The 18964-nt window shown below is 53.3% G+C and overlaps 2 protein-coding genes across 7 annotated transcripts in view; one reads left to right on the plus strand and one right to left on the minus strand.

Annotated features, from left to right (window-relative positions):
• OTOF (otoferlin) overlaps positions 1 to 8192 on the plus strand; it is a 90034-nt gene extending 81842 nt beyond the window's left edge. For all 3 annotated transcript variants that reach the window (XM_040224454.1, XM_040224453.1, XM_040224455.1), the window contains 8 exons: positions 241 to 401; positions 1074 to 1216; positions 1592 to 1680; positions 3315 to 3413; positions 3572 to 3813; positions 4090 to 4268; positions 4354 to 4454; positions 7216 to 8192. In XM_040224454.1, coding sequence (XP_040080388.1) covers positions 241 to 401; positions 1074 to 1216; positions 1592 to 1680; positions 3315 to 3413; positions 3572 to 3813; positions 4090 to 4268; positions 4354 to 4454; positions 7216 to 7396 — 1195 coding nt within the window. In that variant the 3' untranslated portion in view covers positions 7397 to 8192. The remainder of the gene's footprint in view (positions 1 to 240; positions 402 to 1073; positions 1217 to 1591; positions 1681 to 3314; positions 3414 to 3571; positions 3814 to 4089; positions 4269 to 4353; positions 4455 to 7215) is intronic.
• The window catches only part of DRC1 (dynein regulatory complex subunit 1), an 84836-nt gene that overhangs the window by 39012 nt on the left and 26860 nt on the right, over positions 1 to 18964 (minus strand). The window contains exons 10-18 of one of the 4 annotated variants that reach the window (XM_040224457.1): positions 18634 to 18866; positions 17802 to 17914; positions 16360 to 16449; positions 15632 to 15718; positions 13390 to 13538; positions 11926 to 12069; positions 11435 to 11537; positions 8805 to 8887; positions 4146 to 4232 (exon numbers count right to left, since the gene is read on the minus strand). In XM_040224457.1, the coding sequence (XP_040080391.1) occupies positions 8831 to 8887; positions 11435 to 11537; positions 11926 to 12069; positions 13390 to 13538; positions 15632 to 15718; positions 16360 to 16449; positions 17802 to 17914; positions 18634 to 18866 (976 nt within the window). In that variant the 3' untranslated portion in view covers positions 4146 to 4232; positions 8805 to 8830. The other 3 variants (XM_040224459.1, XM_040224460.1, XM_040224456.1) reach the window with 3 other exon arrangements.

The following is an 18964-nucleotide window of genomic DNA, read 5'->3' on the forward strand; positions in this document are numbered from 1 at the left end:
ACTGGGGAGACTGGATGCTCGTCCTTGGGGAGCATGGAGCACGTGGGGCCCGAGCCCAGGGCAGGAGGGATCAGCCTCCAGCAGCCCTTGTGTCTCAGCTGATCCTGGAGCATGGGGCAGGGCTCACTTGCTCACATGGGGCAACAGCCAACCTAAGGAAGCTGGCCAGGGCCACTTACTACCTGGGGATGGCCCAGCCACACCCCAAGCCCCACCGAGGCCACGCGTCTCCTTCCACAGACACGGCTACAATATCTGGAGGGACCCTATGAAGCCCAGCCAGATCCTGACCCGCCTCTGCAAGGAGGGCAAAGTGGACGGCCCCCACTTCGGGCCCCCGGGGAGAGTGAAGGTGTCCAACCGCGTCTTCACAGGGCCCTCCGAGATGGAGGACGAGAATGGTAAGGGATGCTGCACGCAGCCATGGGGGGGTCAAGAGGCCATGGAAGGACCCACACATCCTTGTGGTGGGACCACCCCTCATCACCGCAGTGTCCCCCTCCTGTCCGCTCAGCCTCAGCCCTTCCTCCCCATCCCACACTGCATTTGCCCACTTGTCCCCTTTCTCTTCCTCTCAGCCTCCCTGTGGGGTAGGAAGCTTATTCCTCATTCTACAGATGAGGAAAGAGAGACCCAAAGGGTTTCAGTGACTTGCCCAAGGTCACTCAGCTTTTACAAGGCAGAGTGACGGCAGTGTAGACCCAGGTTGGTCTGGCTCTCCCCACCCTTTTGCCCTTGTGGCCCTTCATGGAGAACCAGCAAATGTCTCTGCTGGAAGCTTGGGCCACCCACCTTCAAGGTGCTAGACAGGACGTAGGTTCTTCTCTTCCCTGACCTTGCAGCCCAGCGGGATTCTCGGGTCAGTTTCCCCCCGAGCAGGGAAAACCCAAGGACACAGACCCCTTTGGGCCCATGAGGCACCTGAGAGCTTGGGCTGTTGCATCTGCCTCTGAGCCTCAGTTTCTCCATCAGTAGACCGGAGAAGGGGCCTCTGTACGCCCTTAAGCCCCTGGCCCAGCACAGGTCTCTTGTTCTGCTGAGCCCACATATGAGCTGACCTCCAGCACCCACAGGGCAGAGGAAGCCCACGGAAGAGCATGTGGCACTGCTGGCCCTGAGACACTGGGAGGACATCCCCCGCGTGGGCTGCCGCCTGGTGCCCGAACACGTGGAGACGCGGCCGCTGCTCAACCCCGACAAGCCGGGCATCGAACAGGTGACTGGCCTGAGTCTGACGTTCTTCAGTATTTGGGGTCAGTCCCAACCTGAGTCCATAAAAAGAGATCTCCATGCTATTCGCTGCTTCCCCCGAAGTGTCGGACGCCCCATACACACACACACACCATGCCCTTCACCGTAACTACCAGGGCTCGTGTCTTGGCTTTGAGTGAGAATCACATCACCTCTGGTGGAAACCTAGGGTAATCTCCCTCAGAAGCTGCAGTTGGCTGTTGGTGACATCATAAGGATTGCTGGCATCCAAGAATGAAAACTGATGAGTCCCGCCAGAACAAAAGTTGGGAGGGAGAGGAGAGCTGGCCTTGCTGGGTAGAGGAAGGAGTCATGAGACGTGCCATACTCCCTTCCTCAGGGCCGCCTGGAGCTGTGGGTGGACATGTTTCCCATGGACATGCCGGCCCCCGGGACGCCTCTGGACATCTCCCCTCGGAAGCCCAAGAAGTGAGCTGCTGGGGGCCAGCGCCCTTCCCTCCCTGCTCCCCAACGCATCCTTTCTGTAGGAGCCTCCAGGCCCAGGTCACCTTAGTCAGTCCCACGTGGCTTTGTTGGGGGAACAGAGCACCCCACGAAGAGGGCTGTGGGGCCTGCCCTGGGGAGGTCCCCTTGCTGAGGTAAGGGGTCTCACTCCCACTGTGTGGCCAGCAAGGGCCATGGGTTCACACCGACACCCTCCACAAAGGCCCTGTCCTCAGACCCACTCCTCCACAGGCACGTGCACGCAGGCAGCATCCCCCTGGGTTCCCCCCCACACATCCACAAGACCCAGAACTCCAGAGAGCTGCTCTGCTCCCCTGATAAAAGTGGTTCCCACTCAAAGCTGTCATTCAGCTCTGCCAAGTTTTATTTAAAACTGATGAGATGTGCAGGGGTGAGTGCCCAGAATGAGGGCGGGAGGGTGGGAGAGTAGCCAGAACACTGGATCATGAGCCAAGCCATCTGTCTCTGTTAGTTGACACTGGCCAGGTCACTTTTTCCTCCATGGTCCTCAGTTTTCCCATCTGTAAAGTGGCCGGACCAAGCCACTGCCAGCACTGGACTTGGTGCCTGCAATCAGAGCCCCACATTTCACACTGGACCCCACCAATTATATAGCCATTCTGCCTGGTGGGCCTTCCCAGGTGGCGCAGTGATAAAGAATTCCCCTGCCAACATAGAAGATGCGGGTTCGATCCCTGGAGAAGGAAGATCCCCTGGAGAAGGAAACAGCTACCCACTCCAGTATTCTTGCTTGGGAAATCCTATGGATAGAGGAGCCTGGCGGGCTACAGTCCATGAGGTTGCAAAAGAGTCAGATATGACTTAGCTACTAAAAAAACCAACTAATTCTGCCTGGCACAGGCTCCAGGTGGGACCCTGAGTGTGCTGTTCCATGGCTCGCCACCAGGGGACACCCCAACCCGCTGTGTCTGCAGGACTTGCAGTCCAGGGGCGTTAAGTCCAGCATGAGCCATTACAGTCGATTTTTAGAGGCTGACTCAACCTCACTCCTAAAGGTAGAGATGGAACTACCTCATTTATCATGACAATTATACTTCAAGAGGAAAATCCCCTTTGGGGGCAAGGATGTAAAGGAAATCAGATTCCAGGGTGATCCACTGCCAGCTCCTGGGCTTAAATGTACATTTCTATTAGAGCTGGAATGGAGCTTCAGGCCTCTGGGGAGGAGGGATTCCTGACTCCAAGCCTCGCTTCAGCCACACCCCAAGCAGCCGGCCCCTGCCCCTCCCTGGGCAGCCTCCCTGAGACCTGAGTCAGCTCCCTACCCGCCCGCCTCATCCAGGAGGACTGTGCTCTGGGTCCTGGCATTCTAGCCCAACTGGCTCTCCTGCCCACCCCGCCCGGTCTAGCTTTTCTCTCAACAGCCATGCTGACTGGGTGACCTTCTCCTCTGACCCTGGGTCCCCCCACGTTTCCCCAACCCCTCAGCTTCTCCCCACATCGGCTCTCTCAGCCCCAGCCTGGCCCAGGTCCCATGCCCATCCCAAGTCCCCAGGACTTGTCCCGGTCACCTCATCTCCAACCCTAGCCTGGTAACCCCCACCCGCACACCACTAATCAGCCCCTAACCCACCCAGGTACGAGCTGCGGGTCATCGTGTGGAACACGGATGAGGTGGTCTTGGAAGATGACGACTTCTTCACTGGGGAGAAGTCCAGCGACATTTTCGTGCGGGGGTGGGTGAGAGGTCCCCTGGATGGGAAGGGGGCCGAGCTGGGTAAGCCCACCTTCCTGGAAGGCAGGAGAGGAGGGAGAGGACGGCGAGGAGGGGGTGCTGTGGGTGGAGAGAGGCCTCTGGGGAGGTGGCTGAAGGGCCACAGGCGATGCCCCACAGGTGGCTGAAGGGCCAGCAGGAGGACAAGCAGGACACAGACGTCCACTACCACTCCCTCACGGGCGAGGGCAACTTCAACTGGCGCTACCTGTTCCCCTTCGACTACCTGGCTGCCGAGGAGAAGATTGTCATCTCCAAGAAGGAGTCCATGTTCTCCTGGGACGAGACCGAATACAAGATCCCTGCACGGCTCACCCTGCAGATCTGGGACGCCGACCACTTCTCTGCTGATGACTTCCTGGGTGCGGGGCTGGAACCAGAGCAGTGAGAGGTCCCCTGGGTGGGAGGGGGGCTGAGCTGGGTAAGCCCACCTTGCTGGAAGGCAGGAGAGGAGGGAGAGGACGGGGGGTGGTCCTGTGGGTGGAGAGAGCCACCCCAGCTGTGGCTGCGGGTCTGGAGCAGGTGATGCCCCAGTGGGGGCGGGGGAGGGGCGGCAGGGGCAGGGTGAGCCCAGCCCAGGCGGGGGGACCCATTGTCAATCAGACCCAATATAGGAGCTGACTCTCAGGTTGTCACAGGGGCCATCGAGCTGGACCTGAACCGCTTCCCTCGGGGCGCGAAAACGGCCAAGCAGTGCACCATGGAGATGGCCACAGGCGAGGTGGATGTGCCTCTGGTTTCCATCTTCAAGCAGAAGCGTGTCAAAGGCTGGTGGCCCCTCCTAGCCCGCAACGAGAATGACGAGTTTGAGCTCACGGTGGGCCTCACCACTGCTGGGCAGGGGGCGGGGGGGGGGCTGGCACATTTCCCAGGCGCTGGCACCATTCTGTTCCTCTCTGCAGGGCAAAGTGGAAGCAGAGTTGCATCTACTCACTGCCGAGGAGGCGGAAAAGAATCCCGTGGGCCTGGCCCGCAATGAACCTGATCCCCTAGAGAAACCCAAGTGAGTGCCCTGCATGCCAGTCCCCTGCCACATTGGTCCCTGGGGGCACAGGGACAGGAAGGAGGTGCCAGAACCTCTGGTCTTCTTGGCCCCACTCTGTGGGCACCTCTGCCCTCTCTGACCCTTCCTGGGCCACAGCCTCATTGCAAGAGAGCCTCCTCCCTCCTCCCCTTACCCCCAGGGTCCACCTCCTCCCTCTGAGGCCAGAACATGGGCTATAGTACAGGGAAGGCCCTGTTGAGCTGAGTTGAATGCTCTTCCTACTTTTTGACAGGGGCTTCCTGGGTAGCTCAAGTGGTAAAGAATCCGCCTGCAATGCAGAAGACTCTGGTTCAATTCCTGGGTTGGGAAGATCCCCTAGACAAGGGATAGGCTACCCGCTCCAGTATTCTTGGGCTTCCCTGGTGGCTCAGATGGTAAAGTATCTCCCCACAATGCGGGAGACCTAGGTTCGATCCCTGGGTTGGGAAGATCCTCTGGAGGAGGGTATGGCAACCCACTCCAGTATTCTTGCCTGGAGAATTCCCACGGACAGAGGGGCCTGGCAGGTTAGGGTCGCAAAGAGTCGGACATGACTGAGTGACTAAGCACACAGATTTGACAAAGGCAAACAGCTGCGGTGGTGGGCTTTGGGGCCCCAGGCAGCCTTGATGGCTGGGGGAGGGGGGCCCCTGGAACTGTGTACGAAGCCAAGAGTCACCTCCATCTTGGCCACGGGCTCTCGCCACACGCTGGCCCTCATCCTCCGTGTCCTTCCTCGGTGCCTCCTCTGCTCCTGCCGCTGCCCTAACCAGCCCAATTCGAGCTTCATCTGGTTCTTGAACCCTCTCAAGTCTGCCCACCACTTCGTGTGATACATGCATCACTGGCTGCTTCTCCTCCTCGCCCTTTTCCTCTACTCCATGCCCGGCTACCTGGTCAAGAAGATCCTTGGGGTCTGAGCCCAAAGCCTCCTGGGTCTCATACCCTCCTTTCCTCCTGGACCTAGGGCTATGAGCTGGCCAGCATATGGCACACCCTCACACACAGACACACACACACACACACACGAGTGCACACATAAGGACAGTGCAGACATCAACTTTTAAGCTTTCAAGTGGTATCCTAGACTCAGAACTGCAAATGACTGTCTTGCATGTTTACATATGAGGCCAGAGAGGAAAAAGAACTTGTCCAAGGTCACCGCCTAGCAAATCAGGGTAGAGCTAGGACTCAGCCTTGGTTTTCAAATGGCCCATCCAGTGTCTTTTGCACAATACCACCTCTTCTCCCAGCGACATCCTGGTCAGAATCAAACCCAGTTCCACTGGCAGAAAGCAGCTGAGTTATGGACAGGAAAGGGGAAAGGCTTTGACTGAGATCAGCCATCCAGCCCTGAAGAGATTCTGCCAGCATCCTCCTCCCACCCCGAGCCTTTCCTGCCCTGCATGGCAGTGAGTAGCTCCACAGCATTCAGTCATCTTGGTAACCAGCCTATGGGGAGCTCGGCTCGGTGCCAAAACTTCTCAAGCACTTTCTCACATCACCCTTTCACCAACCCCAGAGGTGGGATCTGCTATTAACCCCATGGTACAAGTGAGGAATCCGAGGCTCTAAGACATGCCTCGCTTGCCTGTCACCACTGGGACTGGAAACCGGGTGCCCTTGCCCACAACCCCCGGCCTGCAGCCCTGCCTGCACTGATTGGCTCTGGAGGGTGCGGTCTATGTCCATCAGGAGCAGGAAGAGTTTGAAGAAGCCTGTTCAGTACTTTGATTTTCTATCTGGACATTTTATAGAATCTATGGTTCTTGTCACACAGTCAACAGAATATAAGCTCAACAAGCCCTTTTTTGGCTGGGTGGCCCTGAAGAAGGTAGAGTAGTGATCCATCCCTGACGGTGGGCAGGTCAGGGGTGAGAGTAGCGTGTACCCCACCCTGGGGATCCTCAGACCCCTGGCAGGGCTTGGTGGGGACAGAAACTTAAAGGGGGAACAGGTTGGAAACACAAACCTCACTGTGAACACACACTAAGTGCTAGACCATCCACAATGAACAGCTCAGTAGGGGAGCTTCCTATTGTAATAACCAGAACTGACTGCAGCCCTGCAACAGCCTCCTCCAGCACTGATCTGCCCTCACTGCAAGTGTTGGGTCGAGGGGTAGTTGCCCAGCTGCCAAAAATGCCGTCTAGGCTTCGGGAGGAGCTGGGACAACTGCGGTTCTCTGCAAAGAGAAGGGGAATGCAGGCAGCATTTGCTGGAGCTAAGTTCAGTTCAGTTTGGTTGCTCAGTCATGTCCGACTCTTTGTCATCCCATGGACTGCAGCACACCAGTCCTCCCTGTCCATCACCAACTCCCAGAGTTTACTCAAACTTATATCCATTGAGTCAATGATGCCATCCAACCATCTCATCCTCTGTCGTCCCCTTCTTCTCCCTCCTTCAATCTTTCCCAGCACCAGGGTCTTTTCCAAGGAGTCAGTTCTTCATATCAGGTGGCCAAAGTATGGAGTCTCAGCTTCAGCATCAGTCCTTCCAATGAATATGCAGGACTGATTTTCTTTAGGATGGACTGGTTGGATCTCCTAGCTGTTTAAGAGACTCTTAAGAGTCTTCTCCAAGAGTACAGCTGGAGCTGAGATGGGCTCAAACCCTGCCTCCAGTACTCAGTACTCTGGGGACTGGGACCGTGAAGAGGGCCCTCTTGGGGTCTAGAAGGGCTGCAGGGACGGGGTGTCTTGGAGGTGCTACTCCCCTGACCGAGGCTCTCCCTCCCCAGCCGGCCCGACACTGCCTTCGTCTGGTTCCTCAACCCCCTCAAGTCCATCAAGTACCTCATCTGCACGCGCTACAAGTGGCTCATCATCAAGATCGTGTTGGCGCTGCTGGGACTGCTCATGCTGGCGCTCTTCCTCTACAGCCTCCCCGGTTACATGGTCAAGAAGCTCTTGGGGGCATGAAGGCCCTGGGGGCCCTCCCTACAGCTCCCCTCCTAGGCCTGCACATTTGCCCAGCCTCTGGCACAGAGGCCTCCAGTCCCAGGGGCCTTCCTCCTGCTGGCTGGGCCAGTGATGCAACAACCCCCCCACCCACCCTGCCTGTCCACCCCACCCCAAGCCTACTGCTGACCCAGTCCTGCCTGTCCTGTCCCTACCTGCAGGGTAGGGAGTGTGAGAAAAGGCGAAAGCCTGCCCCACCTGCCAGAGGAAGCCACCCGAAATCCTCCCCAGGCCTTCCAGCAGAGCGCTAAAGCTTTAATGAAATTAACTGAGAATCGAATCATGTCATGGGCTGTGCCCAGGGCTTTAAAAAGAATCAATGAGCAAGCAGTATCACCCTCCCCCTCCCCAGACATAATCAGCTGCCATCTTGACCTTGCAGAAGTGATCCGAGATCCCTTCCAGGAATCCTGCCAGGTGGCTGCTTCCTCAGGCCACTCCACTCTATCCAGGCAGCCGCAGTCTGGGTGCACAAGCCCAGTCCCCACCCAGCCTGCAGGTTCTGATGGCCTCCCAATGCTTCCTTTGCCCAGACTAGCCCTTGAAAGCCAGCACGCCTGCAGGGAACCCCCGTACCTCACCCACCTGCCTAGCCCCCGCTGGGCTTGCCCTTTCAGTACTGGGGGGCTGCCTGGAGTTTGCACTTGAAGGGCTGCCCACCTCCCGTCCCCACCGCCTGTGTGAGCTGAGTTTCTCTTGGCTGTTTTTCCTCTCTTGAGTGGTGATTTTTCTCTTAATAAAAGAAATCAAACCCTGAGCTGACAAGTCTGCAGTGGGTCAGGTGGGGGGACTGTCGGGGAGGGGTGCACAGGGTCGGCTGGCAAGCTCAGCACACGCTGGGCCGCTTTGGAGTGGGGGGGCCTTGTGACCCAGGGTTCAAGGTGGGCCTGAGGTACAGGGCTGCCTGCCCAGGCTGCCCCAGGAGGAATGTCACACTACAGCCCAGGGGCACAGCCTGGTGGACCCAGGGGCCCCAAAAGCTCACTAATGCACTCTTAGTGACAGTCTGAAGGCATAGACTCTGAAATGACCCAAAGCTCCCAGGTACCGCCTGTTCCCAGAAGCAAGAAGGGAGCCCTGAGCCACAGTCTCGGCCTGCAGCTGCGTGCCTGTTCTCAAACCAGTCTGAAGCTGGGGACAAAGTCCCCTCATGACACAGAGATGTCAGGTGGGGATTGCTCTTTAAAGCGATTCAGACACAACTTTTTTAAGACTTTAATCAGGACTGTGGAATCCAGGTAACTCCTCTCACTGCCTTATTTCAACAGGCCTGGCAACAACAGGTCTGAAAAACGCAGGGAGTGGGCCTGGGGAAGACCCCGGGGGGTGCTGCCTCCCACACCAACAGCGATACCAGTGTCGGCCCTACCGAGACAGGCTTTTCAAGGTCTGGCTCTATTTTGTGGGGACCCGGAACACCTGAGTCGGAGGAACTTGCAGTTCAGAGTTTATCTGGAAAAGAGAGAGTAATGGTCATTACCCGTTCGCCAGGGTCCACCTCCCAACAGGTCTCCAAATCTCTAGGAGTACTTCTTCCCCAAAGTCTCCTGGGCCAGCCTGCACACACCCTGCCTTCCTCAGAAGCCGAGTCCTGGGCTCTCTGCCTGACTTCTGCTCCAGCACACCAGCCTCTGGTAATGCTCTTAACATTCCCCTCTGATCCATTTTCTAGAACCCTAACTTCCCCACTTCACCTGCCCATCTAGCCTTGTTCTTCCATGCTCTTCCCCAGCCTTTTGTCCACTGTAGCATCAAGGGAAGGGTGGCCCCCCTATGGTTCCCAAATGACTGAATCCTGTCTTGGGCCAAGAGGCCATTATTACCCCCAGGCTCATCACATGCCCTGCCCAGGTGTGGCCAGGGGCCTGAGACCCCCACAGGCCACACATCCCCAGGGCCTGGCATGTGGCTGGCCTCAGTTGATGACTCAGGAGGTACGCCCAGCCCAGTGTTACACCCTTAAGGAAGGAAGGGTGCGCCAGAGGAGCAGAGCAGAGCCAGCAGCTGCGCTGCCAATGGGCTCTTCCCAGCGGAGCAGACCGTGAGACCCCACCTCCTGCTAGGACACGGGGAGTCGCCCCAGCTGTCCCTGGAGCAGGTCTGGGTAGGGGGCCGGGGGAACATCTGCCTCGGTTGGAGCCCCCTTTCCCGGAGTCACATCCCAAGCCAGACCCCCGGGGCTGGCAGAGTGGGAAGAGCCCGAGCTCTGGGCAAGTGACAGAGGCTCTGTGGTTTGATCCTCCTTTTTGTGAAAGGGGGATAATCACTCCTGCCCTGTCCACCTCACAGACCGGCTGTTAGGACCACAGAAGGAAATTCCTGTGGAAGGGCTCTGTAAGCTGTGAGGCCAGCGCCGGGTGGATCACTGCCTGGCAGAGCCATCCCAGCAAGCATCTGGTGCCAAAAACTATATGGGCGTCAAAGTGATACTGTGACAGCCCACATCTCAAAGCTCCCTCGCCTCTGGGGGTGGTGGGGAGGGGATGCCTCACCTCCTCCAGCATCTCCGCCAGTCCCACTGCTGCCCTCACCCCTGGCGCCCCAGTGCCCTGCCTCACCCCTGGCACCCCAGTGCCCTGCCCCCCCTGGCGCCCGTGTCTTGCCCCCCCAGTGCCCCATGTCCTGCCCCCCGCCCCCGGCACCCCAGTGTCCTGCGCTGCTGGGAGCCAGCACAAGAGATACCACCCATGACAAGGTCATGTGAAGGAGACCTGATAAGCAAGGCTTCAGGACTCGAGGGACTCCCTGGGCCATCCCACCCATGAAGCAAGGCTTCAGGACTCAAGTGACCCCTGGACCTGCTTGAGCATCTACCCCAAAACCAGAATCTGTCTGTCTTACTATTTTATGTCTTTCACCAACTCTTCTGACATTAACAGGGGGCTGTCCCCGACCACCTTTCTCTGGAAAAAGTTAACTTAGGGCTTTAGTTAATAAGTCTCCTGGACATGATAGGAGTGTTTCAATTCAAACTCCTCTGATGGCTTTCTAGCTTGCCTGACAGGTTTATCCAGACTCTTTCAGCTACGCATATGATTATTCACAGCCTCCCAACTGTGAGAGGCACAGGAAGCCTAAAAATATAGAGCCTTTCAAAGAGTTAAAAACTATTAGAGTAGTGCTAGTGTAGGATTTCACTGTTGAGCCAATGCTTGCTGCCAAGTTCCCATATCCCTTATCCATTGTGCACCTGGGAGTGCATTAGTTAACATAGTTGGAATTTAAGAAAAACAAGCAGTAACCTTGGAATTAACCACATCAGACCTTTGAGCCAATTGGTTCTTTCTTTGTTGTAACTCACTGCACCTTTGCTCCGTGAGAAATGTAACTCTGTTTAATATTTTCTGAGGCTGACATAGATTAGAAATATAAAGAAAAAAACATTTCAAGGGAAAATAAGTTTTCTGGTTGAGCAGCCTTTATCAAAAGAGGGCCATAAAATGTTCACAGGCCTCCAAGGCCAGAAGATAATGTACACAACATTGTTTATGGGAAAAGTATGCAGAAAAAGTCCTGGTTTCAATAAGGGCAAAACTGCTGGAGTGTCTGGGCTGATTCTGCATGACCTTGCATCTTTCATTTCCCTCTATGTACAAGTCAAGGTATAAAAGTCGCTTGGGGCTGGTACACGGGGATGACCCAGAGAGATGTTGTGGGGAGGGGGGTGGGAGGGGGGTTCATGTTTGGGAACGCATGTACACCTGTGGTGGATTCATATCAATGTATAGCAAAACCAATACAGAATTGTAAAGTAAAATAAAAAATAAAAATAAAAAAAAGAAAAAAGAAAATAAAGTTACAGGCCTCGCTCACCGAAGCTTAGTCACCCCGTGTCATTCATTCATTCATTCATTCATTCGCCAGTGTCATCCATCCTGAGGGTATCCCTGGAGTCTGCTGAGGCTGGACCCTGGCACTGCCCCCCCACCCCGGCGGCCCCGTGTCCTGCCCCCCCGCCCCCGGCGGCCCCGTGTCCTGCTGCCCCGCCCCGGGACCCACCTTGGTGTCAAGATACTGCTGCAGCAACTGCTGCAGCTCTGTATTCTGCCTCTCCAGAGAATCGTTTTCTATCAGCAGCTCAGCCCTCTGGGTCAGGACAAGGCTTTGGGCAGAAAAACTGGTTAGAGGCCCATTGAATCCTCCTCCATTCTCAATCAAGTCAGAGCCAGGATCTCTGCCCTTCTATCCTGGTTGGAAGTGAATGAGGACCCCAGAAGCCTCACCCACCAGGGCTGCCCTCTGGCCCTGAAGAAGCCAGGCCACCCGGAACAAAACAGGGAGGGCAAAGCCGGAGGGTTCGATCCCCCAACACTACACGGCCCCCCACCTGAGTTGCCAAAAGCAGCTTTACTCTCCAAGAGTTCCTGGGACAGGGAGGCAGCAAAGGTGGCCGCTCCAAGCAGGATGCTTCTCCTACCTGCCTGCACTGGGCCTGCCCTGGGCCTGCCCTACCTGCCCTCCTCCTCCTGAGTCATGGCATACACACTCACTGGTATTTCTCCAAGGCTGTATACAGAGCATCCCAAAGGTTCTGGGTGGTGGCAGGGATAACCGTGGTCAGGGCCTCCCAGTACTCGGAGTCCTTTGAGTCGTCTCGCACAACCTTCAGCAACTTCACTGGCACCCAGAAGTCCCTGTAGGTCAAAAGCACTGGTATCATTCCCCTCAACCTGGTGTCACCAAGGCCCCCAAGCAGTGCCCCTCATAGACTTACTGTCACCTTCATTGATCATGGAAGAGCCTCAGAAACAACACCTGCTTATCCATCAAGGTTCCTGATTCTTGGTGCTGTTGTCACCATTATGAAGGAGTGTCATCCACTCCCTTCCTCTCAATCAGTTTACCTTACTGGCTCTATAGCTCACTATTATGTCCATTTCTTCCACGGATGCAGCCAAGGCAGCTCTTAAAATTTGTTATCTTCTCTCCACACACCCCTCGGAGAAGGCAATGGCACCCCACTCCAGTACTCTTGCCTGGAAAATCCTATGGACAGAGGAGCCTGGAAGGCTGCAGTCCATGGGGTCACTGAGGGTCGGACACGACTGAGTGGCTTCACTTTCATGCATTGGAGAAGGAAATGGCAACCCACTCCAGTGTTCTTGCCTGGAGAATCCCAGGGACAGTGGAGCCTGGTGGGCTGCCATCTATGGGGTCACACAGAGTCGGACACGACTGAAGTGACTTAGCAGCAGCTCCACACACCCCCAGGATAGCCTTCATCCAAGCTATCCCCTCCCACCTGGACAAACCTTCCCACTACGGTCCCTGAATCAGGCATCAGTTGGCCGCCAAAGTCATCTTTCTAAAATGCAAGTCTGCTCCTGACTCCCTCATGGCTTAAGATCATTTTCTGGCTCCAATCCACCAAAGGGTAAAGACCAAGACCTTGGGGAATTTGGATAAGGCTCTCAAGATCCAGCCTGGCTCCTCTACCCAAGCCGGTCCCATTCCCCAGACCCTTGACACTCCAGTCATACCACTCTGTCATGATTCTTGAAGCAGGTCTTTCCCTGCACTGTGACATCCTGAAATGCCCTTCCCCCAACTCTGTCCACCAGGGAAAACCCAGTTCTGCTGCAATCTCCTCCTAAAACCCTCTCTGATGTCTCAGATGAAGGTGACCACTTCCCCTCTGAGCAGCCTGACACCTCCATGTGCTTTGACCACTGTTCTGATCACAAAGTGTTCTCCCCACAGGGCCTAAACACAGTAGCCCCCAACAGATGTTCATTAAATAAATGAATGATGAATGAAAACATGCAAATCTCTTCTGTATCTATTTCTTTCATTGCAATGTCCATGGATTCCTCTCGCCCTCCTTCTGGATATCCTTCTACTCACTTTCCCGAGTTCTGGCTCAGCCTCTTCTCCCATCCCTGGTATCTGCTGGGCCCCCATCCCATCCAGCTCCCCACCAGTTCTCAGCTAAGCCCTCCAGCACCACAGCCCACCTGGGCTTCCTCAGACCCATGACAAAGGCCTCCAGAATCTTGAGAACGTCGTTGGGGTGGATGAGCTTGGGAGAAGGAGGGGGCTCCTTCTCCTGCGACTTCCCATCCACAAGGCTCCCCTCCTTCTCTGCTCTGAGATCCAGTGGCTCCTGTAGTGGGGACACAGATGCCAGGAACCAGTGTGGACAAAGATGCAAGGGAAACTATGGTTGGAGGCATGCAAGCATGAATGTATGAAGACAGCCAGAAAGAGGAAAAATGGAGAAAATGTTTACAGAAAGTTACAGAAGTTTTGGAAAAGAAAGATGCAGGCATTCACACAAAGAAAGAGAAAATGAAGGAAAAGAGTGGAGAAGAAGGAAGATGGGACCAGGAAAAGGCAAACAAGGAGTTTCATAACAGTGATAATGGGGGAATTCCCTGGTGGTCTAGTGGTTAGGACTCAGCACTTTCACTGCAGGGGCCTGAGTTCAATCCATAGTTGGGGAACTAAGATCATGCATGCTGGGCAGTGAAATCAAATTAAACACACACACACACACACATACACCAGTGATAACGTTCTAGTTTGGTATTCAGTTCACAGGTGTTCATTTTATTGATATGTATAAAGTTTATATGGCATAAATATCTTCTTGATTCATAGTACAAATTAAATTTTAATCTTTTAATTTTTAAAAGTCCTTCTACTCCTGCTGTACAGTTCATTCAGTTTACTTCCCACCAGTAAACCAACATTATCAGTTTCTTATATATCCTTCCAAAGAAATATATATCCATATAAGCACACACACTTTCACTTTTTCTTCCCATTTTTACATGAATGATACTCTACTATGTACATAGTAGAGTTTCACATACCAACAAACCTTAGAGAGCTTTTCCCACAAATACCTAAAGAACTTCATTGTTCTTTTTTATAGCTGCATAGTATTCCATTGTATAGATGCAGCCTATATTAATCAATTCTTTAATGATGGAAATCTGGATCATTTCCAATCTTCTGTCATTTCAAACAATGCTATGATGAATAAGCTATGATAAACATATCATTTCAACTGTACATCAATAGGATAAAATCTTAGAAGAGGAGCACATTACAGTTGATCCTGCCAAGCTGTCTGCCACAGAGGCTTCAATGATTTACACTCACACCAGTAAACTATGAGCATGCCTGTTTCCCAAACCTCAGCCATCACTATCTGTTATCCAACTTCTGGATTTTTGCCAACCTGACAGGTGAAAATTGAATTTGAGCACTTTTAATTTTCATTTCTCTAAATATAAGAAAGCCTGATTATATTTTCATATGCTTTAAAATTATTTGTATGTCTCTTCTAAAAGGTGTTTGTTCATATCCCTTGTCTGTTCCACTGAGTTGTGGATGTTTTCTTATTGTTTATGAGAGTTCTTTATATATTGAAATTAGCCCTTATCTGTGATATGAATTAAAAATATTTCCCCCTCCTGTCATCTATATCTTAACTTTGCTTATGTTGATTTTCGATCTACAGAACTTTTTTTTTGATGCAGCCAGTTTGCCCTTATTTCTTCTTATGGCTTCTCAGTTTTGTCCCCTCAGCCAACTCTTTCTGGAAGCATATCAGGATACTCATACTCACTGTGACACTAAAAATACTAAAAACCTTTTTTAATTCATATTTTTAATTTTTATATTAATATTAAAATTTTACAAATTTGTAACATGATGACTTCCTCAAAATAGTCAATTACAATCAAGATAGTTATTTAAAATGGGCCTTGCTTTGCAAGAAAGTGTTATGAATCAAAATATTCAGAACTTGGTGAGCCCAGGTTTCATGTGGCTGACGCCTGGCTTTGAAGGAAGGTCCTGGAAAAGACCCCTTGGGCCTCAATATAAGAACAGGATCTGATGGCTAGCTAGCCTTCCCTTTACAAATACAAAAAGTAACAATGCCAAGGGAAGTGCTAAAATCAGCTTTGATACAAAATCCCCCCTACTTCTCCCAAGTGTGAAAGTGCTGGTCTCTCAGTCATGTCCAACTCTTTGCAACCCCATGCTCTGTAGCCCACTAGGCTCCTCTGTCCACAGGATTCTCCAGGCAAGAATACTGGAGTAGGCTGCCATTCCCTTCTCCAGGGGATCTTTCTGAATCACAAGTATTATTCAAAGGTGGCAGTGCCCTCTGGGGGATTCCAGGAGAACTTTGAATGCTCTCTCTCTCTTTTTTTTTTTTTTATTTATTACACTTCACCTTACCTGGCTGGAAGGTGAATGATGAGTTTGGTATTTGAGGAAGAAGTTAACCAGTTTATACAAGTCATCCTCATTTTCAATTCCAAGGGCCTGAGGAAAAATAGAATGACTGCTTCAAATACCATATTAAAAATAATAATAATAATAAGGCAAAAAAAGAGAAAGAATTAGAATGTGTTTAAAACAATGAAAAATCATGAGTCCATACAGATATAAATAAATAGATGAAACAGTTAAAAAAAAAAACAGCATATTAGAAGTCCCTCTTCTCCCAAGAGCAGGGGCTGGCTCCCCTCAGCCTGCCTGGCCCCTACCATGACCTAGAGAACAGGCCTTTCAACACCAGAAAGCACAGTGAGTGTGGACGCGCACATCAGAACAGAGAAACAATGCTCAGAACAGCTCCATACAGGCCTGGTGGGCAGGTGCATGCTAAAGGGGGCTGAACACGCCTCTGAGTTTAGGGGTGAAGGGGTGAAGGGGAGAACCACGGCTGAGAGCTGGGCCATGAATGAGAGAGGGGCTGGCAGAGGAAGGGGTGGGATGGGAGTCACCGATGCAACTCTGAGGCCAATTCTTGGCATGGAGAGTAGGTAAAGGGAAGGATATGACAGTGAGCTGGGGAGGCCCCAGGAGCCCAGCAGCTACACGAGGGCTGAGGCAGTGCTGGAAAACCCAGGGGGCTGTGTTACACTGGAACCCCCAAGCCGCTCAGCCTGGGGGGCACTCACCGAGAAGACGGCATCCAGTCTCAGCAGGTAACACTCACTCCTCTCCAAGGGCAGGAGTAGGCTCAGCAACTTTCTCTCTATGAGGAAACCCTGAGGAGAAGGGAGAAGACATCTCCAGTAGGAGACTGGGTTCAGGACAAGTCCTGCAGCCCGTCCCCCTCCAGGCAACGAGCCAGGGACAACTCCGCAGAGCAGAAGAACCCCAGGGCTGAAATGTCGGGCAGCTGCCAGGCACCCCAGAGGAAGGCCTTCCCGGGATGCCTAAGAGTCCCTCTCAGGGACGAAGCCGGTCCTCATGATGGACTGAGGTGTTCTCAGAAGGTGCTGACTCAGCTCGCCCACAGGCCGCAGAGGCAAACACCTGAGCTCCCCACCACAGTCCAGACCTGACCCTGTCCCATTCTCTCCCGTCCATGTCACTTCACCCAAATGCCAGCCCCAGACTCAATGGACACAAGTTTGAGCAAGCTCCGGGAGATGGGGAAGGATGGGGAAGCCTGGCATGCTGCGGTCCGTGAGGTTGCAAAGAGTTGGACACAACTGAGAGCCTGAACAAGAGTCCCCAGACATCCCCAGGACACAGCAATAGGTGCCGATCTGGAGGGGAGGAAGGCTGGAGAGAGATGGAGACACCGGAACAGAACCCAGTATCCGTCAACTGGGGCTGAAAGGGGAGAAGACTGGGTGCACCCCTGGAATGGGAGCAACGCCGGGGGGAGGGCTCCTTGGACAGGAGGCTGCAGGCAGCAAGCTGGGGGACAGAGCACAGCGTCAGTCAACTTCCTCCTTCAGCAGGAGCTGCCCTCAGTAGCAGGAGATCCCCCTCGTGCCCAAGAACTGTCCCAAGTGGACTGGCGCCTGCCAATCTTTGTACCACTTCTTTCCCATCTCAGAAACGAAGACGTAAGTAAACAGCAATTCTGTTTGGGTACAATCGGACTTCTAGCTGAACCAGCTCCAACGAGATCATTACACCAATTCCAGTGGGTTTTCTAACATGAGTGAAGACATCCAAGGCCTAATACTCCCAGAGTAATTGCAAACTCAGCTCCCAGAGAAAGGCCACCATAGGTTGTGGCCACCTTACTGTCAGATGGATGCAAGGGGACAAGACTGGGACCCTTTCACTTGCACATGAGCATATTTTAGCATTTAAAAAAAAATGAATTAGCAGAGGTCCCTTGCTGGCATGAACCCACCTTGCTGACCCACAAAGGGAGGACCCCTTGGCCAGCCAGGGGAGCTCGGGAGCATGACAGCTTCTCTGCAACCCCATGAAGCCCAGAGGGGAGGGGTACCCCCACAACGGCACCATCCTGTGCCAACGGCACCAGTCCACTGCTGCCTCCAGGCCACCTCTGGCCCATCCAGTGTCGTCAAGGCGGCGTTCGAGAAGCAAGGGCAGAAAGTCACAAAGCCTCCCGCCAGGCGCCCAGCCTCACCGACTCATCGCACAGGAGCATCAAGATCTTGCGGGTCGTTCTTGCTGAAACTTGCTTCGGCAGGTCCAGGTAAGATGCTGATTCCGAGCTATCCTGGTCTGCCCCCTCCTTTTCTGTGAAGGGACATAGAAGAGACAGAAAGAGAAGGTGATTCTTCTGCCTGGTTCACTGTGAGGAATAGTCAAACCGCTTTTCTTGAGAAAATGTATACCTTCAAAGGCCTCTTCAAGGCATTAAAGTCACTTTAGCTGATAAAAACCTATTATGCTGGCGGGTTGGTGGCGGGGGGGGGGGGCGGAATGGGAGGGTTGAAATAAGAGACTATGTGGAGAATTCTGCCGCTCCTGGCCAGCCTATAATGCCTCACTCTCCCAACTTTATCTACCTGGAAACGTCACATTCAAAATCCAGCCTTGACCAGGAAGTGGGAGAGAAACCGTGAACCTATTTATTCTTATTTTAGAGATGGATCTAACACATCCACTCTGTGGTTTCCAACCCTGCGGCAGTTTAGAAACAGTCAATGAAAATGTAGGGAAAGCAGCTGCTTCACAGAAGAATAATGTCAGCAAGAGCAGCTGATGGCAAGAGCCAAAATTTTTCTTCACTAAAATTTACGAATGTTAAGTTTAAAGCTATACATTCCTTGTCTGAAAACAGTACCAAAAATCACGGTACTACCCAGATTTTACCACTTGCTCAAAAGGTAAAATGAGATAATACACATGGAAAGATTTTGAAAAGTGCAAGACAGCAGATTGCTGGTGGGAACACATGTTCTCAGAGGCCCCTCCACTCCAGCCTGCAGACACTCTGACTCTGTTCCGGTCACCTGCTTCCATCAGGACTTCCTCTAAGATCTGTGTGGCAGACTTCTGCTGCCGCTGAGAAACTGGCCCCACGTTCTTTAGGAACCAGAAGTTGGGTGCCATCCAGGGAAGCCCTAGATGATGGGTATTGATGATTCTGTCTACATCAAAGGCTCTGTTTATCAGGTCCTTCGCCTCCTCTTCATTCATCAGCCAAATCTCCCGAAACTGCTTGTCATCAATGAGAGCAAAATGCCTAGGAGGGAGAGTTACTGATGGTGGTCAGCTGACACCAGGGCTGGACCAGTCCCCCACAGACACCCCCAGCTAGCAGGAGGGCAAGAATTGAGGCAG

Source organism: Oryx dammah, unplaced genomic scaffold (assembly GCF_014754425.2).
Source record: "Oryx dammah isolate SB20612 unplaced genomic scaffold, SCBI_Odam_1.1 HiC_scaffold_25, whole genome shotgun sequence".
In the NCBI taxonomy this organism is placed as follows: Eukaryota; Metazoa; Chordata; class Mammalia; order Artiodactyla; family Bovidae; genus Oryx; species Oryx dammah.